The sequence below is a fragment of the Nyctereutes procyonoides genome, unplaced genomic scaffold (genome assembly GCF_905146905.1).
Source record: "Nyctereutes procyonoides isolate TBG_1078 unplaced genomic scaffold, NYPRO_anot_genome, whole genome shotgun sequence".
Classification (NCBI taxonomy): Eukaryota; Metazoa; Chordata; class Mammalia; order Carnivora; family Canidae; genus Nyctereutes; species Nyctereutes procyonoides.
Genome location: NW_026575159.1, coordinates 32631425 through 32656986, shown reverse-complemented (window position 1 = coordinate 32656986; position 25562 = coordinate 32631425). Strand labels below are relative to the sequence as shown.

The 25562-nt window shown below is 56.1% G+C and overlaps 2 protein-coding genes across 2 annotated transcripts; one reads left to right on the top strand and one right to left on the bottom strand.

Annotated features, from left to right (window-relative positions):
- Nucleotides 1-78: 78 nt before the first annotated feature.
- MAPK15 (mitogen-activated protein kinase 15) lies at nucleotides 79-20098 on the bottom strand. Its single transcript, XM_055314048.1, has 15 exons — nucleotides 19247-20098; nucleotides 18276-18886; nucleotides 17609-17816; nucleotides 16367-16582; nucleotides 5760-5858; nucleotides 5481-5510; nucleotides 5280-5370; nucleotides 4634-4764; nucleotides 4386-4549; nucleotides 4035-4174; nucleotides 3247-3304; nucleotides 2789-2926; nucleotides 2551-2656; nucleotides 2033-2463; nucleotides 79-1685 (listed from the first exon to the last, which is right to left on the bottom strand). The coding sequence occupies exons 1-15, from the start codon at nucleotides 20096-20098 to the stop codon at nucleotides 1358-1360; spliced, it is 3603 nt and encodes a 1200-aa protein (XP_055170023.1). The 3' UTR covers nucleotides 79-1357.
- CCDC166 (coiled-coil domain containing 166) lies at nucleotides 19023-22428 on the top strand. The gene is made up of 4 exons (XM_055314357.1): nucleotides 19023-19591; nucleotides 19676-20026; nucleotides 20511-20596; nucleotides 20989-22428. The coding sequence occupies exons 1-3, from the start codon at nucleotides 19151-19153 to the stop codon at nucleotides 20592-20594; spliced, it is 876 nt and encodes a 291-aa protein (XP_055170332.1). The 5' UTR covers nucleotides 19023-19150; the 3' UTR covers nucleotides 20595-20596; nucleotides 20989-22428.
- The last annotated feature ends 3134 nt before the right edge of the window (nucleotides 22429-25562 follow it).

Sequence of the window (25562 nt, the reverse complement as noted above, 5' to 3'; positions counted from 1 at the left end):
CATATATATTAATCACCCTTCTTGTTAAGTCTTGTGATCTCAGATTTCCCTCCAGACAGCACCACGAATCCTTGTGGGCTCCCCACACACACACACACACACACACACACACACACACACACATCTGTCCTGCCAACTCCTCCAGCCAGTCTAACCCAGAGACTCCTTCCACCTCAGCCCCTTCCCACGACCAGCTCCCTTTCACAGCCCGAGTCCACGACTCTCCAACTGGCACCAGCCCTCTGTGTAGACATACCTGGTGTCTCCCCTGGGGGCTGCTGCTCACCAAGCCCAGCAGACAGCTCCCACCTTCCCCGGCTCCTCCCCACCACAGGGTGCCCCTCCCCCCCTCCTGGCCCCGATTCCCAAGGCTGGCTCTGGGGGGGCCCCCTCCCTCCGCTTTGCTGGGCTGGGACATTCCTTCACACTCATTCGGCGCCCTGTCCATCACCTGACCCCCGGCAGCCCAGTTGTCTCCAAGCCAAGCCTGGGCCATATGGCCTGGCCTCTTTTCTTGGCCTCCCCCGGAGTCCTGTTGTGCTTGTAGCCGCGTGGTCCAGGCGCACCCTCTGGCCAGCTGTCCCTGCCCTTCCCACCTGTGCCTCCCGCAGCAGCAGGGAGCAGCAGCTTTCACAGGTGAGTGGAGCTGGGGCTCCCAGCTGCCCAGCCCCCACCCAGGCACAGGCCACACCCTTTAGACCGTGACTCCGCCTGTGTTCCAGCCCCTGCCCCGGTCAGGTGAAGTGGAAGCAGTCCTGGAACCAGGAGACAGTTTGGTGTGCACTAGGCCCCTTGCATCTCTGGCTCCCACCCCCTGGGCCCACCCCCTGGACAAACCAGCTGCCAGTCACTTGGTGACAGTGGAGCTCTGCGAAGAGCACCATGACCACACTCAGGGGCTGTGCCCAAGGGCCCTGCCCTGTAATCTCTTCCACCCTTACTCTGGGCCAGGGTTGCAAATGCTGTCACGTGATGGCATGCACCGAGGCAACAGGTGCACCCCGGGGACAGCCCTGTCCCTCTGATGGTGCTCTGGCACCAGGCCAACCTCTGGCATTTGTGCAAAGAGGACAGGAAGCTGGCCCCAAGGGGGACCCCAGGCCAGTCTCTGGTGCCAAGGGCTCAGAGAGAAAGCACAGGGCATTAGGCAGGCAAGAGCCACACAGCGGCAGCAGAAGGTGCCCTCGGAGCTTCTCATGGGCTCTGCACTGGACGGGGGTCCTCGGAAGGGGGTGGGCTCCAGGAAAGGGGCGGTGTGGCCTCAGAGCGAGTCCCTCACTGAGAAGAGAAGCTAGGCAGGCAGGCTGGGGATGGATCAGACTTTATTGGAGGGAGCGACTGGGGATGGGTGGGAAGCTCAACTCCCCCCCAGGAGGCCCGGACAAGCTCCAGGGATCCTAAGAATGCGGCCAGGCAAAAGGGGGGGCGGGGAGCACCGGGACCTAGGGGCAATCCGGGGCTGCGCAGAAGAGCCGGGTGGGAGCTGGAGGGGCGGCCTAGGCGCGGGCCCCGGGGAGCAGAGGCAGGCGGCCCAGCGCCGAGCGGCAGACGGTCCCGTAGGCTTGAGAGTAGCCCCCGAGCGCCGCCCTGGCCGCACCCTGAGCGCCCTGCGAGGCCGAGGCGCTGAACATCCTCCGGCCCGGCCGGGGCTCGCGCGAGGCATCCGCGGGAAGCGCGCGCGGGACCTGCGCACAGCGTGGGGGGGGGGGTGTCAGGGGCGGGGGCGGGGCCGGGGAGGGGGCGGGAGGGACGCCTCGGGGGAGGAGGCGGGGCCGGGGAGGGAGCGGGAGGGACGCCCCAGGTCGGGGGCCGGGATCTGGCCGCGCTCACCCGCCGCGCGCCGGCCGACCTCCCCCCGCGGCGCGGGTGCCAGTCGCTCCGGATCAGGGCCTGGACGGCCACCTGGGCGGCGGCCTGCGAGGCCAGGGAGGGCGCCGCCCCCTTCCCGCTGGGCTCCACCTGGGAAGGGGCGCGTCACGGGGGGGCCGCCAGCCCGCGGGCAGCACCGGGGACACCCTCCCGGCCGACCTACCCACGAAGGCGCCGAGGGGGCCGCCGCCGCCCCCGCCGCCCCGGGGGGCCTGTCCCCTCTCCCGGGACCTCCTGGCGGCGGAGGCTGCAGCAGGGGGACCGAGCTCTGCCGGGGAAGGTTCTTGGCTCCGCAGGCTTCGTCTGTGGGGCCTGAAGGTCAACCCCCGGGGTTAGCCGGGCGCTGTGGTCGTTGGTGGCTCCACCCAGCAGGGCCAGGGGCCGTGAGGGGTCACACACCGTGGACGCCCTGGCGACCCGGGCCGCTCTGAGGTCTGCGTCCCGGCTTCTGTGCAGGGGATCCCGGAGACAGCTGACGGATGGCCCTGGGTTTGAGCAGGTGCGCCCGGGGCCCACTGGGCTCTGCCCCCCGGGGGGTACCCCCAGGCCCTTCTCTCCGGGGACGCGGCCGTCACCCCTGCGCTCCAGGATCATCTGCGGGAAGGAAGGCGGGGCTCAGAGGTGCACGGCGCGGTGTAGACGGTTCTGGGGTCGCCCCCAGGGTGGTCGGGGCCAGAGCACCTGATAGACACGCCTGCGATACTCGGGGGCGGAGAGCTGAACTCCCTCGAGCACTGGGAGCCGCACGGCCGAGTCCAGTGTCCACTCACGGGCTGGGCAGTGGAACCTGCGGGGAGCAGCCGGCGGCGGTCAGGCCGGGCCTCTCGCACCAGCTCAGATCCGCCCCCAACACCTGGCCCCCGCGGGGGAGGAGCTGGCCCTCGGGACCCCGCCTTCTCCCGCCCCCTCCCGCCCCTACCTTCGCACGTAGGGGTGCTGCAGGGCCTGGGCTGCGCTAAGCCGCTTGTCGGGGGCAAACACCAGGAGTCTCCCGAGGAGATCCAAGGCCTCCGGGGGCGTGTCGGGCGGCAGGAGGGTGTCCAGCGTGTGCTGCGGCCTGCGGGCGCCCGCGTACTGTCCCCTCTCCACGTCGGGGCCCCTCCCCACATCTACAGCTGTGGCAGCTGGGCTTCCAACCCCCCCGCGGGCACCACTTAACTGTCCTCCCCGCTCAACACCCCCAGGCAGCCTGGGACGGTAGGGAGACCCCTGCGCAGTGCCTGTGGGCCTCCCCGCCCCTCAGGCCTGCTGGCGACGCTGGGGACTCCTCATACCGCCGGCAACCCACACGCTGAGGTTGAGACACCATCAGAAGGCGGGGCCCAGGTCTGGGCTGGCAGGCTGGCCAGAGCCAGGCCCCTAAGCAGCCCCACTCACCGGGCCCCCAGGCAGGGCAGGATGGAGGCAGTGTAGCTTGAGCCAAGAGCCAGGAGATCTGCAGGTGGGAGGACAGGAGGTGGAGGTGAGTGGGAGGGCCTGGTCCCACGTGTGTGGCAGCTGGGGAGCTGTAGGGCCAGTGGTTTCCTGCCTCGTTGGGCGCCCGTCTCCCTGCAGGGCTTCCGCTGTCTGCTCCAACCTCAAATATCTGTCCTCCTGCCCTAGGCGTGCATGTGCACACCTGCAGTGTGCCTGCCCTTGCACACTCCTTCACTCCCACACCTGCACTCCACCTCCTCCTCCATGGAAGAGCCCCTTGACCTCCACCCAGGAAAGCAGAGACCTGGCCGGACGACAGGGTTCCTCTCACCTGGTCCTTCCCCTCTCTTTGGCCCTGCTCCCTCCTGCGGGGACTAGGAAGGACTCTGAGCCTACCTACCCCCACTGTTATCCTCCTCCATCCCTACCCCCAACTCCCCACCTCCCAGCAAAGGTGCTGGACCTGCCCCTGCCACCCCTCAGCTCTTGTCCTCCTCTTGTCCTGACCCAGCTGGACGCTTGGTCCTCAAGGACCCGTGGCCAGGCCCTCAAGGCTTGTAGCTCCTCCCTGGGCCTACCATGTGCAGGGCCTGGCCTTTCCATCCTCCTGAGGCTCTGGACCCTTCCCCTCCTCCTCTTCCCCAGCCTCCTCCCTACCAGTCCTGACCTTTCAGGTGCTGTCCCCCTACAGTTGTGTGCTCTGAACCTTGGGCTCCCCATGCTGACCAGAGTCCTGCACACATCCTCACCCTCCTTGGATGGTGGAGGGATGGTTTCCAGGATCAGCTCCAGCTGGTGGAGTGTGGATGTGCCAGGGAACAGGGGCCTTCCCCGAAGCATCTCCCCCAGGATGCAGCCCAGACTCCACATGTCCACCCCAGGGGTGTACCTGGGGCAGGAAGGGGTGGAGGCCTGGGCTGGGGGTGGGGGAGGGACCCAGGAGGCAGAGGTGGGGGGAGGAGGAGAGACATTCAAGGGGGCAGGGTCTGGGGTGTGGGGAGGGAGCCAGTGAGGACATGGGGGGCCTTGGCTGGACAAGAGGATATGGGGGGTGCTGGGGGGGAGGTGAGGGCAGGGTTGGGGGAGAGTGATGCTGTTACCAGCTCGAGGACAGCAGCACCTCTGGAGCCCGGTACCAGCGCGTGGCCACATAATCTGTCAGGGCCTGGCCTGCAGGCTCCTCAGGGAGGCCGCTGAGGGGGCGCGCAAGCCCAAAGTCGCAGAGCTTCACCACGCAGCTGGAGTCCAGGAGGATGTTGGACGGCTGTAGGAGAGGAGGCGCCGAGGCTGTCAGGGGTGTGTGCACACAGTGGGAGGACAGGCCCTGCTAATGGAGCATGGATGGCACCTTCTGGTCCCGGTGGATGACGCGTCCCGAGTGGATGTACTTGGTGGCCCGCAGAAGCTGGTAGAAGATGTAGCGCTTGTGGACGTCCCTCAGCAGCCTGCCCTTACAGATGACGGCGTTCAGGTCAGTGTCTAGGGGAGTGGGCGGGTCAGTCTAGGGGGCCTGGGGAGCGTGGACAGGTCTGTCCCACTTTGGAGTAGGGGGGTCAGTCCTCCCATGACTGCAGTCCCCAAGTCCCACTGGCTTGGCCACCCTCGAAGCCCTGTCCCTGGCCCCGTCCTGGGCACAGCCACTTCTCCATGGTTCCAGCAAGCTTCTTGGGGCCTGCTCGCTGCCTTAGTTGGCACAACAATAACAGTCTGTGGGATTATTTTTAATGCTTTATTTCATGTTGCCATGTTTTATAAAATGGGTAGAAAAAGGGAAATACAGAGCCGCAAAAGGGGAGAAAGCAGGAGCCTGTGCAGGTGGGCTCAAGGTGGTCCTGGCAGGCCCAGGTGCAGATTCAGTCAGCTGCTTGTCCTTGTGCACTGAGAAACTGTGCTGGCTGAGAGCTGGACACTGGTGACCCGAGCGGCAGAGGGACATACAAAGAGAGACCGGCCACTGGAGGGTCCTGGACCAGACCGAGTAAGGCCTCACTCACCCATAGACTCAAACACCAGGTAAATGTCCCTGTCATTCTCCGCCCGGATCACGTCCAGGAGGCGGATGATGTTGGGATGGTCCCCAAGTTCCTAAGGAGAGAGCCAGGGGCTGTGTGCTTTGCTGGGCGAGGGTATGGGCTTCCCCCCTTGTTTGGAGAAACTGCACCTGGGGAAACGGTCAGGTGGCCCTGGCCACTCACCTGGAGCAGCGTGATTTCCCGGAATGTTCTCTGGAATGATATAGGAACATCAGTGTGGGTACAGACGAAGAAGGAAGTGCACTTCTTGAAAGGATCCATAGGGACTCATGGTCATCACCCACACCAGACCTTAGGGTCAGAGGGCAGGTGGTGCTCTGAGCAGAACCTGCTGTGAACGGGCTTCAAAATAACCCTGGAGCTTCCAGGCACCACGGCAGCAGGGAGTCACCCCCACACTCCTGCCCCTGTCCCTCCCACACCTCTTCCCCACTCACTTACCTGGGCATCTGTCTTGTCTCTAAAGGCATCGAAGATTTTCTTGATGGCCACGACCTCTCCAGTCTTCCTATCCACCGCCTTCCACACAATGCCATAGGCCTGCGAGGAGGGTGATCAGCTTGTTGGGCCAGGGCCAGCCTCCAGCCTGGCCTTCCCCTACATACCAGACTGTGCCTCCCACCTGCTCTGGCTCCTGGGAGGGAATGAGGGCGTGGTGAGGGCCTGTGGCTCTGGGGGAGGTCCCTGTAGCTGAAGACAACCCCAGTGTCTTCCCCGGTGGAGGAGGATGGTGGGAAGCAAGGTCACAGATGGGAGATTCTGGGTGGGAGATAAAGCCTGTTCTGGGTACCACTCCCCTCTCACATCCCCCATCCAGCCTGTCAGCAGATCCTGTTGGCTCCAGAATTTGTCAGAATCCAACCACTTGCTACCATCTCCACCTGGTCTGAGCCTCTACGGAGGAGGCAGGGTGAGTCTTGTAAAGTGGCATCAAAGGCTGCTACCACCCCTGTGTGCTGCCCAGTAAAAGCCCTTGCAGTTTCCCAAAACCACAGGTGATCAGAGCCCTCCCCCGAGTCACTCCTATCCAGGTCACACCAACTCTGATGTTTCCCCACAGCCAGCAGGTCCTTGCCTCAGGGCCTTTGCACTTGCTGTCTGTGCTGTTTGGAACGTTCTTTCTTCCTCCCGCATTACACGCCCACACAGTCACACACCTTCTCATACACCCTTAGACACAATCCCACATGCTCTCACACACGGTTCTGGCTGTCACTGCATGCCCGTTTATCTGCCCAGGCTCTTCCTGGGCCAGGCTTAGGATCTACCCATCACCCTCAGCGACTGGACTGGGTGGGTCCGGCCTCCTTAGAGTGTCCTATAGGCACCAGGAGAGCCAGCTGGGAGTATGGGACCCTGGGTGAGGACTGGGGAGGGGATCTGTCCAGGGTCCCTCCGGCCTGAGACCGCTGTGGGCCCAGAGCCAGGCGAGGCTCCCTCGGAATAGGCGTTGTTAGGACGCTGTTCCAGCAAACGGAAGCCCGAGGGGCTCGGTGGCTTGGCCAAGGCCACCGTCCAGTCCGTGGACCCCCGGCAGTGTCGGAACGAACAGACCTCGCACTGGACCTGCCCCCGCCCTGCAGGTGTCCGGGCTCACCCCCTTCCCCAGCCGCCGCTTGAGCAGGTATCGCTGGGCTACGTGGTCGTCCACTTCCGCGGCGCACATGCCTGGGCCGGGCTCTGGGGCCTCCAGACGCCCGCAGCGCTGGAGCTGTTGAACCCGGTTGCCTTGGAGACTGCCCCCTCTGTTGCGCTTGCGCGGTGCCGGGGTGGGGCGGAGGGTGCACCTCGAGCCCCACCCCTCGCCCCGCCCCCGAGTGTCTCCCCTCCACCTCGCCCCAGTGGCGCCCCGCCCACTCGAGCCTGGCCCCGCCCCCAGCGGCGCCCCGCCCACTCCTACCCCGGCCCCGCCCACGGTAGCCTGGCCCCGCCCCGGCGGCGCCCCGCCCACTCCTACCCCGCCCCTGGGCGCCCGGCTCCGAGGCCTCCGGAGCCAGACTGTGGGTGACTCCGAGGTGGCGGTGGCGGTTAGCGCGGCGCTCGGAGCAGGCCTCCTAAGGCCCCGCAGTCTGGGGCAGGGGCCCCGCCGCTCTCCGCGCGGACGCCGGGGCTGGGGGATGCTGAGGCGCCCCGGGGGCTGGAGGCTGGGCTCCCAGGGCAGGCCGGAGGAGGCGGGAGTTTGCACACACGGTTGGTGAGAGTGTAAAGTACATTCTTTGGAAGACAGTTGCGCAGTTTGTTGATCATAGATGTACCACGAGCCAGGCATTCTTCACCTGGAGAGTTCCCCAAAAGCAATGGGAACACAGGTCCGCACAAAGAGTCATACATGAACGCTCCTAGCAGCTTTGTCTCTAGTAGCCCCGAACTGGAAACCACCCAAATATTTCCAATTTTTTTTTGTAAGATTTTTATGGATTTATTCATGAGAGACGCAGAGAGAGGCAGAGACACAGGCAGAGAGGGAGAAGCAGGTTCCATGCAGGGAGCCCAATGCAGGACTCAACCCCAGGACCCCCGGGTCAGGCGCTGAGCGGAAGGCAGATGCTCACCACTGAGCCACCCGGGCGTCCCTGCTTCCAACATTGAAACATTTGAAAATGGATAAATAAAACGTGGCCTAGGCGTACGATGGCGCATTGCTCAGCAAGAAAGGGAAAGAAACTACTGACACACACAACATGGGCTGCAAGATCATGATGCTGGCCAAGTCAGACCCCTCCTCAAATCACCGGATGAATCCATTCATAGAGAACTGTAGACAGTGCTTCCTCTGGTTCAGTGATGGCCCCCGGGCTCCCGGGAGCGCAGGGAGAGAGGGACTGTCCAGGGAACGTTCGGAGGTAGCAGAAATGTTACATTGCGGTGATGCTTTCAAGGGTGTATACCTCTAAGTTGTTGAAATCATGCCATGTGGTTGTATCTCAATATAAAGTTGGAGGACGTGGAGAATGAACAAGGGAAAGAAATGAGGCGGGAGAGCGTGCTCTTCTGGTCCCCAGTGTCCAGAGCTGGACATGCCTTCCCCCAGTAAACAGCAGCAAAACGTGACAAAATATGTGAAACAAGTGTTTGTGGATTGGACAAGTAGTGCCAGCCCTGTGTCAGGGAAGAGTGGGAGAAAATTTCCACCATCTGAGACATGGAAACTCAAGGACTCCACAACAATCTCCTTTTTGCTCCTTTTCCTGCTTCAATTCTTATGAGAACTGGCACTTCACAAACATTCTACGCACGCCTCAGAATACAAGTAGTGTACGTGTTCCTTGTAAGGGGCAAGGAGTTAGTGTTTCCCCTGGAACAGCACTGGACACTGGGGACCAGAAGCATCTAAGGAAGGACCAGCGGAGGATGACCAGACCAGCCATCAAATGCATATTGGAGACCACCAGCGCTGGACCCCTCCATGCCAAGGCCTGCTGGATCCAACAGATGACAGCTGGGCTCTCATCTTTGTCCTGACCAGTTCCCAGATGCCTGAGGGGGCAAGTACACCAGACCAGGCCACCATCCTCAATAAAAACCCCATTCCCCCAAAGACTAGGCTTATGCTTCCTTCCTTTCGGAGTCTCCCAGACACTCTGTCTATATCTGCTCTCTCTGTATCTTCAATAATCTCCGCTCTCACTTCCTGCTGGCTCATGTTTGATTTCTAGCCTGCAGGAAGCCAAGGAGCCTCCTGGCTGGTCCTTGGACCCAGCCTGCTGGCATGAAGTCCATGGGAAGAACAACTTGGTGGCAGGGGGTGGGGATGGTGTTGCTGAAAATTTCCAAATTTCACTTCAGTAGGAAGGTCTTAATGTGCCAAGCAGCCAAACTGGACACCAGAGATTCAGGAGAGACTCCAGACATGTCACTTCTCCATAAAGTGACTAAGCCGGCTCTAGACCAAAACCTACTCCACACCCGTCGTGAGTGTAGAGAACAAGCCTTAAAAGGAACAAGATGCTACAAATATAGCCTAACTGTTGGCCAAAAATCTTCACCACTCTTTAAAGGGAAACACCACAAACAGCACTCTATTACACAAAATTCAAAATCTTCAGCATCCAGAATGTAATAAAAAGTTACTAGTTTAGGGCACCTGAGTGACTCAGTAGGTTAAGCTTCCAATTCTTGATTTCAGTCCAATTCTTGATCTCAGGGTTGTGGAACCTGCTTAAAAAAAAAAGTTACTAGATTTACCCAATTAAAAATATGGGCAAAGAATTTGAATAGATATAGCTCCAAAGAAGGTATACAGATGGTCAACAGCACATGAAGAGATGCACAACATCATTAATCATCGGGGAAATGCAATAAAAAATACATGAGATACTGTGCAGTGACTCAATCAGGTGGAGGCTGGTGGTGTGGGCAGGGAAAGAATTCACCAAAGACAGAACAAGGAAGATAGAAGTTTGTTGGATACGCTGCAAGGCAGCAGCGGGCAGGACGGCAAAGGAGAGACTGCCAGGGGGCAGGGGGAGGGCGGTGACAGGCTTGGGGGGGGCTGTATTTATTGGAGGGGAGTGAGGACATATAGCAACATATAGAATTTTCCTTTTTGGTGCCTATGCCTGGTTGTCAGTGGCCCACTGGTCAGCTTGGGCCTATGGCTAACTTGAGGTTGGTCACCTAATGAGCCTGTTTGCATTCAGCTGCGTGGTTGTAGTGGGGCCTGTCACCTTAGTCAGGTTTCTAATGAAACCTGTGGCCTAAAAGCAGCCTCTACAGATACTACTCCACATTCACTCGGATGGCTGTAACAATAACAATAACAATAAGTCTTCACGAGGATGGAGAGAGATTGGAACTCTCTTGATTGCTCAAGGGCATGCAGAATGATGCAGCTGCTGCAGAAAACAGTTTGGCAGTTCCTCCAACAGTTAAACATAGAATTAGCATACAACCCATCAATTCCACTCCCGGAATATACCCAAAAGAATAGAAAACAGGCATTCAAACAGATACTTGCACACAAGTGTTCACAGCATTCACAAAAGCCAAAAAGCGGAAACAACCCAATGTCCACCAATTGATGAATGGAAAAACAAACTGTGGTCTCTCCATACAGTGGAATATAATTCAGCCATAGAAAGGACTAAAGTGCCTGCTACACGTGACAATTTGGTGAGCTTCAGAAACACTGTGCCCAGGCAGCCTGGGTGGCTCAGCAGTTTAGCACCGCCTTCAGTCCAGGGCGAGATCCCAGAGTCTCAGGATCGAGTCCCACACTGAGCTCCCTGGGTGGGGCCTGCTTCTCCCTCTGCCTGTGTCTCTGCCTCTCTCTCTCTCTGTGTGTCTCTCATGAATAAATAAAATCTTTTTTTTTTTAAAGAAACACTGTGCCAGGTGAAAGAGGTCAGATACAAAAGACACGTATGTGATTCCACTTATATGAAATCCTCAGAGTAGGTAGGTCCATAGAGACAGAACACAGATTGATGGCTTCCAGTTCCAGGGGTTGAAGGAAGGGGATGGGTCAGGACTGCTTAATGGGAACAGGGTTCCCTTTAGGGTGATGCAAATGTTTTGTAACTAGATAGAGGTAGTGGTTACATAACACTGTGAATGGACCAAATGCCACGGAGATGTATCCTCTAATGTAGTTAATTCTATGTGAATTTCACCTCAAATTCACCTTGTAAAAAAAGTTACAGGGCTTGTGAGGAAGCAGGAACACATGACCATATCCAGGAGACAAGTCAGTTGATAGAACTAGACCCATAGGGACGCCTGGGTGGCTGAGCAGTTAAGCGTCCTCCTTTGGCTCACCATGTGATCCCGGGGTCCTGGGATTGAGTCCCACAGCGGGCTCCCTGCATGGGGCCTGCTTCTCCCTCTGCCTATGTCTCTGCCTCTCTTTCTTTCTCTCTCTGTGTCTCTCATGAATAAATAAAATAAAATCTTTTAAAAAAAGTAGACCCATAAATGACAGAGATGATGTAATTGGCAATGACTTTAAGAAACAGCTGTTCTAAGTATGTTCATGGCTTTATTTTTTTTTAAGATTTTATTTATTTATTCAAGAGAGACAGAGAGAGAGAGAGAGAGGCAGAGACACAGGCAGAGGGAGAAGCAGGCTCCATGCAGGGAGCCTGACATGGGACTCGATCCCGGGACTCCAGGATCACGCCCTGGGCCGAAAGCAGCGCTAAATTGCTGAGCCACCAGGGCTGTCCTGTTCATGACTTTAAAGAAAAACATGAATATGATGAGATGAGAAGTTATAAAAAAGAACCCTGTGGAATTTCTAGAGCTGAAAAATAAAATATCTGAAGTGCAAACTCATTGAATAGACTTAATGGCAGAAGAGATGGCAGTGAACATGATGACATACCAATAGGAACTAAGCACATTGAAACAGGAAAAAAACAAAAAACAAACAAACAAAAGAAACAGGAAAAAACAAAACTCAAGAACCTGTGGGAGAGTATCAACAAAAGAGAGCAATGAAGAGAGTATATTTGAGAGAGTAATGGCTGACATTTTTGCAAGTTTGAAGGAAAAGTAATACACTCACAAATCCAGGAATTTAAGTGAAACCTAAGGAGGAAAAACACAAAGGAAGCTATAATAAGCACATGATAACTAAATTGCTGAAAAAGTGATAAAAATAACAAAATTATCAAAAAATTTACAAACAGAGGAACAAAAATAACTATAACCACAGAGTTCTTGTCAGAAAATAACTTCAAGACAAAGGACAAAGCAAGGACATTATTAATGCACTAAAAACAAAAATATACAAATCAAAACAAAAACATTGCTAATCTAGAGTAATATACTCAGAGTATCATTCAAAAATGAAGACAAGGCGATCCTGGAGACCCGGGATCGAGTCCCACGTCAGGCTCCCGGTGCATGGAGCCTGCTTCTCCCTCTGCCTGTGTCTCTGCCTCTCTCTCTCTCTCTCTCTCTCTCTGTATGACTATAATAAATAAATAAATAAATAAATAAATAAATAAATAAATAAATAAATAAATAAATAAATTCAAAAATGAAGACAAGGAACACCTGGGTGGCTCAGTGGTTGAGTGCCTGCCTTTGGCCCAGGGCATGATCCTGGAGTCCCAGGATCGAGTCCCACATCGGGCTCCATGCATGGAGCCTGCTTCTCCCTCTGCCTGTGTCCCTGCCTCGCTCTCTGTGTCTCTCATGAATAAATAAATAAAATCTTAAAAAAAAAATGAAGACAATACTTGTTCAGAGAAACAAAAACTGAGAGTATGTAATACCTGCAGACCTGCACTGCAAAAAAACATTAATGAAAGTTTTCTGCAATGAAGGAAAATGATTCTGAATGAAAATCTGGGTTGACATAAAAAAAGGAAATAAAGAACTCTAGAAATGGGATATAATGGCTGAATATAAAAGACATTTTTCTCATCCACTAAATTTCACTAAAAGATATGACTGCCCTAGCTAGACCTGGTAACTCAATGATATGATCAAAAATCTATCTTAAATCCCATCATGACCATAATAAGATACCACCTCATGCCCATGAGGATGAAAACAAACCCAAGACCCAAAACCAAAACCAAAAAACCTAAAACCCAAACCAAACTAAAAAACTGAAAACAGGAAAATAAAAAGAATTGGTGAGAATGTGAGAAAATTGGAACCGTTGGACACTGTTGCCGGGATTGTAAACTGGTGTAGTCAATATGGAAAACAGTATGGTGGTTCCTAAAAAAAAAATTAAAATTAGAATCACCATAATATCAGGGAGTGGGGCTTTAGGAGGTGCTCAGGTCATAAGAATAGATCCCCATGCTAGAATGAATGATATTATAAAAGAGGCACCAGAGAAATGTGTAACCCCTTCCACCATATGAGAACACAGAGAGGAGCTGCCTATGAGCCACAAAGAGGGCCTTCACTAGATTGCAAATATTCCCGCCCCTTGATCTTGAACTTTCATTTTAGAGTAAACTCTCCCCTTCCCCCCACATGGAGCTCAAACCCATGACCTTGAGATCAAAAGTTGCATGTTCCACTCACTGAGCCAGCCAGGCACTTTGATCTTGGACTTCTCAGCCTCCAGAACATGAGAAATAAGTTTCTGTTGTTTATAAGCCACCCAGTCTGTGGTATTTTGTTATAGGAGCCTGAATAGACTAAGACGAATAGGAAAAGATCTAACATGCAAATAGTTTTCAAAAGAAAGCTTTAGTGGCTATGTTAATACCCAACAAAGTAGACTTTAGGACACAGACTATTACCAGGGAGAAAGAGGGACACTTCATTATGATACAAATGTCAAGTCATCAAGCAGATATTCTAATCCTGGGAGTACATGCACCTAATAGCAAATCCTCAAAATACATAAGGTAAAACCTGACAGAACTGAAAGAAGAAACCATCAAATCAGTTGGAGACACTCCTTTTTCAATAATGAGTAGAGCAAGCAAGTGGAAAAATAAAGATGCAGTAGACCTGAGCAGCACTGTTGTACAGTTTGACCTAATTGACATTTATGGAACAATCGCCCACCACCAATAGAATACACACTTTTTTCAAATGTGGAAATTTGAAGAATTTGAGGAATATGAAGGTAAATCATATTCTAGGTACCATAAAACAAAGATCAACAGATTTTTAAAGGACTGAAATATACAAAACACGTTCTCAGATCCCACAGAATTGAATTAGAATTAAATATCAGAAAGATATTTGGAAAATTCACACCCCCCAAAAAAATTTGGAGATTAAACAACACATATAAATAAACCAGTGGGTCAAAGAAGAAATTGTGAGGGAAATTAGAAACGATTTTGAGCTGGAAGGTCATGAAAACATGATGTGAAAACGTGCAGAGTGCAGCTAATGCAGCAATTAGAGGGAAATTTATAGTTGCAAATGCTTATATTAGAAAAGACAAAAGATTTCAGTTTCCAACCTTAAATGCTAGAAAAAGAAGACAAAATTAAACCCAAAGTACATACAAGAATGAAGACAAGAGTAAGAATCATTGAAATGGAAAGTGTATAAACAGGAGGAAAGAATTCAATACAATTAAAATTGATTCTTGGGGTGCCTGGGTGGCTCAGTTGGTTAAGCGTCGACTTCAGCTCAGGTCATGATCTTAGGGTCCTGGAATCGAGCTCCACATCGAGCTGCCCGCTCAGTAAGGAGTTTGCTTCTCCCTCTCCCTCTGCCCCTCCTCTGGCTCCTGCTCTTTCTATCTCTCTCTCAAATGAGGAAAATCCTTTTAAAAAAAAAAAAACTTTGATTCTTTGAATAAATGGGATAAAATCGAAATAGACGATAAAACGAAGAAATTACCAGTGTCAGGAATGAAAGACAGTGCATTCCTACAGATTCTTCAAACATTAAAAAGATGACAAGAGTGTATTATGAACAACCTCACATCCGTCAATTTGATAACTTAGCTGAAATGGCTGATCTACAGAACATGTGGAGCATTCATTCCTCAAATATACTCAAGAAAAAATATAAATATGAACTGAAAAGCTATAGGGCCCCCGGGACACAGAGGAGAGGAGAAGGCGCGTGGATGGAGACGGAGGGAGGAGTGGTGGCTAGTTGGCCACGCTGCAGGAAATGAGACCTGAGCCCACTGATGGGGAGCCCAAGGCCAGGATGGGGCAGCAGGATCCTTGGTGACCTCTGGCAGCAAGAGCCCCTTCCCAGGAGACTGTGAAGCGGCCCAATGCACCTGCTGGGGACTGTGGGCTCCTAGAGCGCCCAAGATGTGTGACAGCTGGCAGGCCACCCCTCTTTTCCTTGCCTCCTCCCCCCAAGTTAGAGGGGGTCTTGATCCTGCCATTCTGCCACTGAGAATGGAGCAGATAAGCAAAATTATACCAGCATCAGTGAACTTTGGCAAAAAAGAACTCTGCAGAGTGAACTTCATTACATTTAATCATCAAGTCAATTTTTCGATGGGCGTTTGACTCATCCGTTAGTTGGTACTTTCAAAGCTGCTGTTAGGTGTTTTCTCTCGGGGCCATATGTCTATGCTGTCCAACTGTGCCCTGTCCAAATACCTTGCAGATATAAAGTTGGCCAAGAGGATTTCATTTTCTCATCAACCGTTAGTCAACAATAAATTTTGTTGTGTGCGATTATACCCCTCAGCTTCGTTTTGAGCACATTATCAACAGGGGATATTTATTACACATTAGTTAAAAAGTGGACTGTGTGTTTCATTTTTAGCTGATACCTGGGGCAGTCATGGTAGCTTGGGGAGGCCTTGTCCAGAAGACCCACAGTGGGTCCCACAGTGGCAGGGAGCGAGGGCAGGTGGGAGCTCCCAGGGTCAAGCGGGGCGGTCAGACCCTCCTGCTCCCTCCACGGCCCTCCTCCTTGTAACTCAGGAGACCACAGAGTCCCCAGCTCGCAGGCTGCAGACTGTCACAGTCGTGTCATGGGCCCCGCCCTTTCCTGCGGGTCACAGTCCCCGGGGGGGGGGGGGCGCCCCACCGCTCGGGGTACAGGTCTGAGGACACAGCACGGTGCGCCCCACCGGCGCCTGGCGGTCTCGAGCACAGCCTCTGCACCTCGCTGGAATGCACCTGCTACGCTCCTCCAGCGCCCGGACCTCCAAAGCCGGCCTCTCCCCTCTCCTGCTCCCGGCGGCGTGGGCTATGGACTCAGGTACTGTGGGTCCCCCAGGAAGGCACCGTGGGGGCGAAGATGCCGTCCTCTCAGAGATCACGAGGGGCCTGGAGGAGGTGTGCTCCGGGCCAGCGCCCCCTCATAGCTGTCTCTCAGGGGCACCTCTGAGCCATCCTGCAGAGGTGCACGTGGCCATTGCCCTCGGGGCCTGCGGGGCGCTCTGGACACTGGGCATCCTTCTTTTTGTCATCCTCTTCCTCACAGAGGTAGGTGAGCACCCCTGGAGACTGCGCCAGGAGGCTGACCTGCACCACGCCCCAAGCCCCAGCCTTCCTGGTTCAGCCCCCTTCAGGGAGGAGTAGGGAGCCAAGCCCACGGGCACTGGCTCCAGCCAGGCCTGTCAAGGCTCCTTCGCCCTGACGTGGCGAAGCCTCAGGTCCCATGAAGCCCCACCTGGCCTTCCCGCGCTCCATGCATACCCCCAGGGGCTCCTGCTGGCTCCCGCCTGTCAGCCCGAGCAAGAGCAGCGGTGGCAGCGCTGGGCCCTCACGGCACCGTGTGTCAGGGAGGGCGGAGCGCTTCCTCCAGTGGCAGCCGTGGCTCTGGGAGCTGACGCACGTCGTGGCCTGGATCTGGGCATTCCACCTGGGGCTGACTGCGAACCTGGTGTGGGTCTGGCACCGGCTCCGAGGTACCTGGCCGTGAAGGGGAAGCCACTTGAGGAAGGGTCCTTGCCTACATGTCCAGCCGAGAACCGACTCCCTGGTCTGGGGAAGTGGGGGGGGGGCAGGTGGAGGCCTGCAGGCAGTACCCAACCTTGGACATAGGGGTATGGACAAGGGGACAGATTTGGGTCCCAGCCAGGGCCCAGAGAACAGCCAGGCCTGGGCCCTCCAGGACTTGACCCCAGCCAGAGGACACACTGGATAGACAGGCTCTCCTGCACTTCGCTCACATTCCTGCCCATCGTCCCCTTTGCCGCGGTGGTCACCGTCAGCGCTGTGCTTCTGATCAAGGGACAAGGTACTGGGGTGGGGCTGGGGCATCCTACCACCCCCCAGGGGCCCTTCCTCCGCTCACTAGTCAGTATCTGGCTCCCGCCCAGGGCTGAGCTTCAAGAACAGGTCTTTGGTATCACCTGAACCCACCGATTCTACAGGTCCAGTTGGCCTGGCAGGTAGAAGGGTCATGGACACTAGCCATGTGCTGGCCTCGGCTGCTGTGGGGTGGGGGTCAGTAAAGGTGGCTGGCTCTGCCCCTTGCGTCAGGGCACAGGGCAGAGATGGGGAAAAGACTGGGCAAGGGGTAGCAGTACACACGGGGACAGAGCCCACCAATGTCCAAGTCACAGCCCTAGGGCTTCCAGGGGTCCTCGGACAATCACTTTGTGCCTCAGTTTTTCCACCTGTGAAATGGGAGCAGAGGCTGCTGGAGGTGCTCACCTGCGGGTCAAGCATAGCCTAACTCCACTGGCTACTCCTGAGGGAGGGGGCTCACCCCAAGTCTCAAGAGCTGAAGAGGGACGGCATGTAAGACAAGGGGCCAGAGAGTGGGCCCTTGGGAAGCCTGACGGGGGATGGTGGTGAGTACTCAGGAGCCTGAGGAGTAGTGTGAGCAACTGAGAACCCGTCTTGGGGGGTCCACGGCAAGAGCTGAAACAGTGCAGGGCCTCCACGGGGGTGGGCGGGGGGCAGCCTTGGCAGGCTGAGTGCACTGCTCACCCCCTTCCTCCTAGTGTCTTTCCAGCTCAGCATTCCTGAGAAGAGGTGAAACAGGGTCCCTGCTTCCCCTGATCCGTGCAGGTCACGATGGGGGGGGGGAGGCAGGGGGGCAGAGGCGGGCAGGGAGTGGATGGCGCGCTGGGCAGGGCTTCCCACGCGGCTGTCGCGTCTAGACTGCAGAACTGGGAAGATGCGAGTCCTGAGAAAACTGGGGGCAGAGGAGAACAAAGCGCTGGCTCAGACCTGTCCTGGGAGGAGGCATCCGGGGGCAGTAAAGCAGAGACAAGAGACGGAGAGATCCGAGAGGCTGGGAAGACTTAACGGCCTCTCTCCACTGAGTCCCTCACTTCGCCCCAGAAATTAAAGGACGGGGCCAATCACAGCCCCATTGTCTTGAGTGTACGTCATATTATTTTTAAGATAAATATTGTTTTACTAGGAAGAAAATGCCTCTTGTGTTCCTAATTTTAAGAGGCTCTGCCACCAGGCAGGTGTGGCGACCAGAGCACGTCCAGAGGTGAGGGGATGCCCATAGCTCTGCAGTTGGCCTCCTAAGAGGTCCACACGAGCCTTCCTACTGATGCAGGCTTCCTTAAACCGTGTTCCTCCCAAACTGCCAGGTGCACAGTTCGTGCCTCTGCTCACACGGCAGCAAACGTGGACACACCTGCACAGGAGAGGAACTATGTGATGACAGGCCCCAAGCAGGTGTGGCTTCAAGTTGCCGGTCAAAGGTGGTAGAGACGCAGGTCTTTCAGAGCACCCGGCCGGGGGTGAGGCGGGACCTGCCCGGCGCTGGCACCCCTGGAAGCTGACCCGGGGCTGGTCAGTGGGATGAGACAGCAGGCGCTCACGTGTGGGCTCAGGAACCCAGAGGGAACCCCAGACAGAGAGGCAGTGGACAAGTGACGGCATCCGAATGGATGCAACCTTCAGGGGCCTCCAGGAGTGGAAAGAATCCCAGAGATGAGGGGTTGTGCGGTGCTCTGTCCTGGTAGGACCGGGGACCTTCCCCGGGGGAGGCTTGCTCACGGCTGCGGCCCAGGAACTGGGGCACCCTCTAGCACGCGGGAGCGACGAAAGGAGTGTCCCCTGGCGGCCAGACTCCGGGAGCGACGAAAGGAGTGTCCCCTGGCGGCCGTGGGCTCCGGGGCCGGGGCCGGTCCAGCGTCCTCGTCGGGAGCCACAATCCTGCGGGCTGGCGGGACCCCCGCGGGGCACACACGCGGGCGGGGCCGGAGGGAGACGGGAGGGGGTGGCCGTTGCCCGGGGGATGCGCTGGCCGCGCGGGAGGGCGACTGAGTTCTGTCTCCATGGAGACCGTGAGCCAAGGTGAGCCGCCCCCCCCACCCCCCCCCCCCCCGCCGGCGACGCTAAGGCCTGGAGAGGGCCCAAGATTAAGGTCAGACGATGCCCTGGCCCCTGCCCGGCCCCACCCCCCGGGGGCCGCCTCCCCCCACCTCGCGGCCCGCAGGCCCACGTCGCTAGAATATTTGGATATTCGGGCCGGGTCAAGGGAAGGCCCTCGGCGGGCCGCAGCCCATGGCGCCCAAGAAGCAGCGCGGGGCCAGCGTGGGGCGCCGGCCGGGCGCGGGGGGGGACGGCGCCGAGCCGCCGCTGTCGGAGCGCGCACAGTACCTGCAGCGCGAGGACACGCGGCTCTCGGAGGAGCTGGGCGCCTGCCAGGCGCGCGTGGACCAGGTGCTGCGGGACAACGCCTTCCTGGACGCCGAGGCGCTGCGCCTGCGCGAGGAGAACCGGCTCCACGCCAGCTCCGCGAGCGCGCGCGGCCGCCGCTGCCCCCGCGCAGTGGTGCGACTGGACGAGCAGCACCGCGCGGACCTGAGGCAGCTCCAGTGGCAGCGGGCGGAGCTGACCTCGCTCTTCCGCGGCCGCGAGGACGGCGTGCGCACGCAGCTGCTGGAGAGGGAGGCGCGCGCGGCGCAGATGGCGCGGCAGGTGCAGGAGCTGCAGCCCTACAAGGCCAGTGGCGCCCCGGCCGTGCCCCGAGGGCGAGGTGGGCGCGCGCCGCCCCCGCTCTGACCCGCGCCCCCGCCCCCGCTGCAGGAGCTGCAGCTGGAGCAGTTGGCCCGCATCCGGGCTCTGGAGCGCGAGCTGCTGCACATGCGCGTGGAGCACACGCAGCTGCTTCGCCGCGTGAAAAGGCGTTTCCTGGAGGACAAGGCGGCCTTCGAGCGCGAGGCGCGTCAGCGGGTGCAGTCCCTGGCGCGACGCGCCGAGCGGGAGGCGGCCCGGGCACTCATCGCGCACACGCAGGCCATCAGGGCGGACAACGGGCGCCTGCGGCAGGAGCTGCTGCGGCTGCTTCGCTGGGCTCAGGGGCTGCACCACATGCGGCGCCAGCTGCTGGAGCAGCGCGAGCAGCTGCGGCGTGAGCACCAGGACACTCGGGACCTGGTGCGTGTGCACGGCTGGCTGCGCCGGGGCCCCGACGGCCCGCCGCTGTGGCAGCCGCCGCCCGCCTCGCATCCCGTGTCCTTCTCCGCCTCCACGGCCCCGTCGCGCGTGGCCTCCCAGATCCTGTCATCGCTCCTGTCGCATGTGGACTCCTGGATCCCATCACGGGCCCCCTCGGGGGCGGGTTCACGGGCTCCATCCCAGCCCTGCACGAACGCGGGTGTCCGGGTCCCGTCCCTGACCCTGTCCCTGACCCCGTCCCGCCCGGGCTCCCGGATCCTGTCCCTGGTCCCGTCCCTGACCCCGTCCCACAAGGGCTCCAGGGTCCCGTCCCTGACCCCGTCCCGCCAGGGTGGCCGGGCCCAGTCCTTGCCCTCGTCGCGCCCGGGCTCCCAGGTCTCTTTGCGGGCCCCTTTAGCTGGCGCCTCACAGAGCAACACTCCTGCTAAGTCGGTCTCGCGATCAGGCTCCTCCTGTCCCCCAGTCCAAGGAGACCCCGGACACTGACGCTGCAGCGGAAGCCGCCCGTGGAGACGTGGAATCGCGAGAGGCCGTGGGGGGCGTGTGAAGGTGAGGGCGCGCGAGCTCAGGTGTTCGGGGCCGCACTGTTAATAAAGATGTGAGCGGCATGGCCCGCAGCAGGTCTGGAGGCACGGCCCCCTCCTTCTCGCTTCGTTTCCAAACGGCAAAGCAGTCGGGTGCGCCGCTCGCCCCGCGTGTCCCTGTACCCCACGACTGACCCCATCTGCTCCGCACGGGCAGAGGACGTCAGCCACGCGGGGTGGTGCAAGCAGGGCAGGAGTCCGCTGGCCTGGGGGCGCTGGGCGCTGCAGCCGGGAGGGCTAGCATCGGGTGGGCTGTGGTCGGGAGGGCCATGGGGTGGGGGTCTAAAGGTCGTGGGAGCTTTTATGCTTAACTTATTGGGGATTTGGGGGTAATTTTTAATTTAATATAATTTCCAGCTTGGAGAAAAGTTGCCGAGTACAGAGAACTCCCGCACATGGTTTATCAAGAACCGCCGGCAGTGTGCATTCTGCCCTGTGTCTGTGTCTGCATTTTGTTCCTGAACCACTTGAGATTAGGTTCAAGACCCCAGGCCCTTTTGCTTAAAGGATTTAACATCCTTTAGTGTTACTGAGCACGAGCATGTTCTCCTACTACCCCAGTACAATGATCCAAATCCAGAAGTGTGGTACAGAGAAGACAGTATTGGCTAAGCCACAGGTCACATGCACCTGCTGTCTGCTGTCCCAACAGCATCCTTTGTGGCTCCGCCTCTGGCAGGGCTGCACATTGCATTCAGCTATCAGTCCCAATGTGCCTAGGCTGGCCCCGACGATGTCCCATGGTTGTGGTTTGTATTCACCCACAGCCATACCTAGGGAGGACCAGCAGCTGGGGGGTGGGGGTAGGCCCTGCTGCTCTCATGCCCTCAATCCTGGCCCTAGGGCAGGGACTTCATCCCCAGCACAGAGGGAAGGTTCTTAAAAATTCTGGGTCTTTGGCTGCACATTGCCAGCCGGCGTCAGAGAGGCCCAAACAGGAGGTGGCCATGGCTAGAGTGGCTGGTGCCCTTCTGGAGGGAGGGTGCTCCCCAAAAACGGTGGCCTACAGACCAGGGGTCCAAGCAGCCAGTCCTGATGGCCGTTAACCTTAAAAATGAAAGGGCCAGTTATTTGACCAGCAGAAATGGGTCTGTTCAGGAACAGCAGGGAATTGCAACCCCCAGGCAAGTCAGCTAGGGCAGGAGGCAGGTGAGCCCTGGGAACAAAGAAGCTCTACAGGCTCAGGCCAGGGGGAGCTGGGAGGGGCGGCTGTAAAGAGAGTGTCCCTTGGCCTGAGCGGAGCTGGACCTGTAGCGGCTTCTCATTGGCTGGGCTGTTGGCGGAGAGGGAGGAAACCATCCTTCCCCAGGGGGCCTGGAGGGCTGCAGTGACTGGCGAGGCCCCAGCTGGCTCTGTGGGGACAAGATGCAGGGGCTGCAAGAGGTCCCCCTACTGGCTTCCCAGCTCCCCCCCCCCCTATTATTTTCACAGCTCCCGTGGAAGGGGATGGTCAGGGCAGGCGGAACCGGGACTGGACCCGGGCGTGGTGGAGACAGGAGTTCAGATCACAGGTTTAAAATGGAGCTTTTAGTCATCAAGGGCAGTGCACACTGAGGGTGAGCCACCCCGGGGAAGTGGGCAGAAGCCCTGGCCTGCCTCACCTAGCGGTATTTGGGGTTCTGTATGCTTTGGCCACACCCCCCACCGTGAAACTTTGGTTTAAACGTTCTGGTCCGGGATCCCTGGGTGGCGCAGAGGTTTGGCGCCTGCCTTTGGCCCAGGACGCGATCCTGGAGACCCGGGATCGAATCCCACGTCGGGCTCCCGGTGCATGGAGCCTGCTTCTCCCTCTGCCTATGTCTCTGCCTCTCTCTCTCTCTCTCTCTCTCTCTCTCTCTCTCTCTCTCTCGCTGTGTGTGTGACTATCATAAATAAATAAAAATTTAAAAAAAAGTAAACGTTCTGGTCCTGGGTGGGCAGTGTTCCTAGGTCCCTCCCAGCACTAAACACAAACACTCTTGGAGGAGTTCAGCATTTCCCTTTAAAAGGAACTAGGGCTCCTTTGAGATTTGGGGAAGGAAATAACACAAAATGTGTTTAGGACATCTTGTGCCAGAAAGCAAGGTTGCTACCAGAAAGAGACCTTTGCCAGAGGGACAAGGTGACAAAAGTGAAAGGCCCTGAATGGCCAAAAAGCCAACAATTTCATCATCAAAAATAATAATGTCTGTACTGAACAGAAACATACCACATATATAAAATGCATGTTTAAAATACTATAAAAATCCATTCCATTAGCCATTTGAAAGTTGCTACTACAGTCATCCACTGTTGAAAAATTGGTAGTTGAAGAATCACATCCTTTCTGACTCTCCCCTATGAACTGCATTTCAGGACAAATTGGTGAAGGAAAGTTATGTGTAGAATTCCATCTAGTAAATGCAGAAGAAAGAGTTGGCAATGTCATAATGGCAGTAAAAGCCTATAGGTGGAAGACTGATGAAAATAATGGAAGATTCAGCTGACCCTCTGAACCCATGAGTGACCCTAACTCTGCCAGGAGGGTATTAAGTGCCTACTGGTATGAAGCCATAGAATCTTGCACAATGCAACCTACAGAGCTTTCCTGATGAGAAACAAACTGATCTAATCAAGCTTCTGAATGTAACTACGAGCATATACAAAATACAGGGGAAAGAGGAACATATTAAAAGATATAGTAGGGATGTAGTCATTCAAATCTTCTATGGAGTAAATGACTTTTCCCCCAAAAAAATAAATGGGAAGGGATTTTTTAAAAAGAAGGAACAGAGTTCCTTTAGTTTTGTTATGGATTAACAGACTTAAGATACATTTCCACTAAATGCAACATGTAGACCTTGTTCAAACCCTTATTCTAATTTGAAGTGTTAAAAAAATAATAATACTTTGAAGTGTTAAATCAGGATCCCTGGGTGGCTCACCGGCTGAACACCTGCCTTTGGCCCAGGGTGTGATCCTGGGGTCCCCAGATCGAGTCCCACATCGGGCTCCCTGCATGGAGCCTGCTTCTCCCTCTGTCTGTGTCTCTGCCTCTCTGTGTCTCTCATGAATAAATAAAATCTTTAAAAAAATGAAGTGTTAAATCAAGATAAAGTTTACTGGTACTTATGAGGGTAATAAGCAGTAACATGTCTCACACCTTCTCTTCCCAGGTACTCCTCCTATCAACTGATGCTCTGATACTCTAGTCTTTCTTCTGCCCAGACACCCTCTGTCCTCAAGACCCTCTAGCTCACAGATTCCAATGAAATAGCTCCCTGAGAGACATCACTCAGACTAGGCATTTGTCAGTTTCTCTCATTTCAGTTTTGTCATTTCTACTTTATGTATTTTAAAGCAATTATTAATTGCATATGAGTTTAGAACTCTTCCTGTAGTTTCTTCCTATAGTACAGGAAAGTCTAGCTCTCCCCTCTAAATTGAGCAGTGTTTTTTTTTTTTTTTTTTTTAGTGTTCTTCTTTATACCTCTGCCCACAGCCTGTTATTAATGTGGCTGCTTCAGATTTCTTTTGGTTTGTCTTGCACACCCCTCTGTATGGGTGTCAATTATATATTTTCAATGTGTCTCTAGAGGCAGTTTAAGTGGTTCTTATTGTTTTAAATCCAGTCCAACAGGGGTGCCTGGGTGGCTCAGTCAGTTAACCATTTGCCTTTGGCTCAGGTCATGATTCTGAGGTCCTAGGATCTAGCCACAAGGCAGCCTCCCTGCTTAGTGAGGAGTCTGTTTGTCCCTCTCCCTCTGCACAACGTCCCCCCTACTGTGTGCTGTTGCTCTCTCTTAAGTAAATTTTAAAGATCTTTTGAATAAATGAACATAGCCCAACAATCTTTGTCCAATAACTTTCATCTCAACGTATTTGCAGTATTGGTAGCAGTATTTTTAAAATCAGTTTATTTTATACTTTCTGTATTTTCTTTCTTTGTATTTCTCTTGAAGCCCTTCCCCCGTTTCATTTGTTTTCCTCCACTTGTGTGGGAATCTCACTCTTCTTCTCTTTCAGTGGTCACCTGAGACATGGAAATGGGGACATTTAAGTCCATCATTCATGAAGATATTAATATATTTACCCTTCTCCTAACCCTCACAGTGCTTTAAATTTCCCTACCTTTCTGGTTTAGAACCTAGCGATAACAAGATTACTCACAAATTACATTGCTACTTTCTTCGCGAAAATTCATCTGCCTGCATACTCATCACTTGAGAGTGATATGCGGTATGTGTTTGTGCTTGAATACTGTTTACTTTAAAACTCCTGCTGGGGTAGCTCTGCTGCTCCCTTCGTCCTCGTCCTCGTCCAGCTTTCTGGCTTCTCCATCTAAACAAGCTGCTACAACTCGGCCCTGGTCTGCCCTGTCCAACTGCGGCCCTGAAGGCACCGCGAGGATGGAGAGCGCGAGCCCCCAGGCCCCTGAGGCCTAGCCACGCGGGACACGCAGCAGCGGAGTGTCAGGATGGACCCAAGTGGGCACATCCAGTCGGGCCTCCCTCGGATTGTAAACGGTCCTCTTCTCCCCCCTCAACACCTGCCCGGGGCCCTGCGGGTCCTGCCCCGGGGGCTATGGGGTCTCCCCTATCCCCGCCTGGATCCCGTTCCCAGGACCTTCAGGCCAGTCCGGAGAGTGGGACTTGCAGCTGTGCTCTCTGGGCCCCCGGGAAGAGTCAATGACCCTGTTCAGCTTCCAAATAAAACAGAGAAAGGGGAGCTCCTTACAACGGGCTGTAGCGGGGCGGGGGGCGGGGGGGCCCGCCGCGGCTTCCCGGGCGCACAGCAAGGGGCTAACCCGGAGGCTGCCGTGGGGCGCGGGGGCGCGGAGGGCAGGCCCGGGGCGGCGCGTGGCCGAGTCAGGACGCAGACCCGGGGGCGGGGAACCGCGGGGCCCGGGAGGCTGCCGTCGGGCGTGGAGGCCGCGCGAGCAGCGGTCGGCGGCCAGGGCGGGGCGCCACGCG

Coding starts and splice junctions, on each gene's coding strand:
- CCDC166 (XM_055314357.1), top strand. CDS start 19,151: ATGGCGCCCAAGAAGCAGCGCGGGGCCAGCGTGGGGCGCCGGCCGGGC. Junction 19,592..19,675: donor AGGAGCTGCAGCCCTACAAG/GCCAGTGGCGCC, acceptor CCCCCGCTGCAG/GAGCTGCAGCTGGAGCAGTT. Junction 20,027..20,510: donor ACCAGGACACTCGGGACCTG/GTGCGTGTGCAC, acceptor CCTGTCCCCCAG/TCCAAGGAGACCCCGGACAC.
- MAPK15 (XM_055314048.1), bottom strand. CDS start 20,098: ATGCGAGGCGGGCGGCGGCTGCCACAGCGGCGGGCCGTCGGGGCCCCG. Junction 5,511..5,759: donor GAGACAAGACAGATGCCCAG/GTAAGTGAGTGG, acceptor ATATCATTCCAG/AGAACATTCCGGGAAATCAC. Junction 2,927..3,246: donor CTGCCCTGCCTGGGGGCCCG/GTGAGTGGGGCT, acceptor GGGCGCCCGCAG/GCCGCAGCACACGCTGGACA.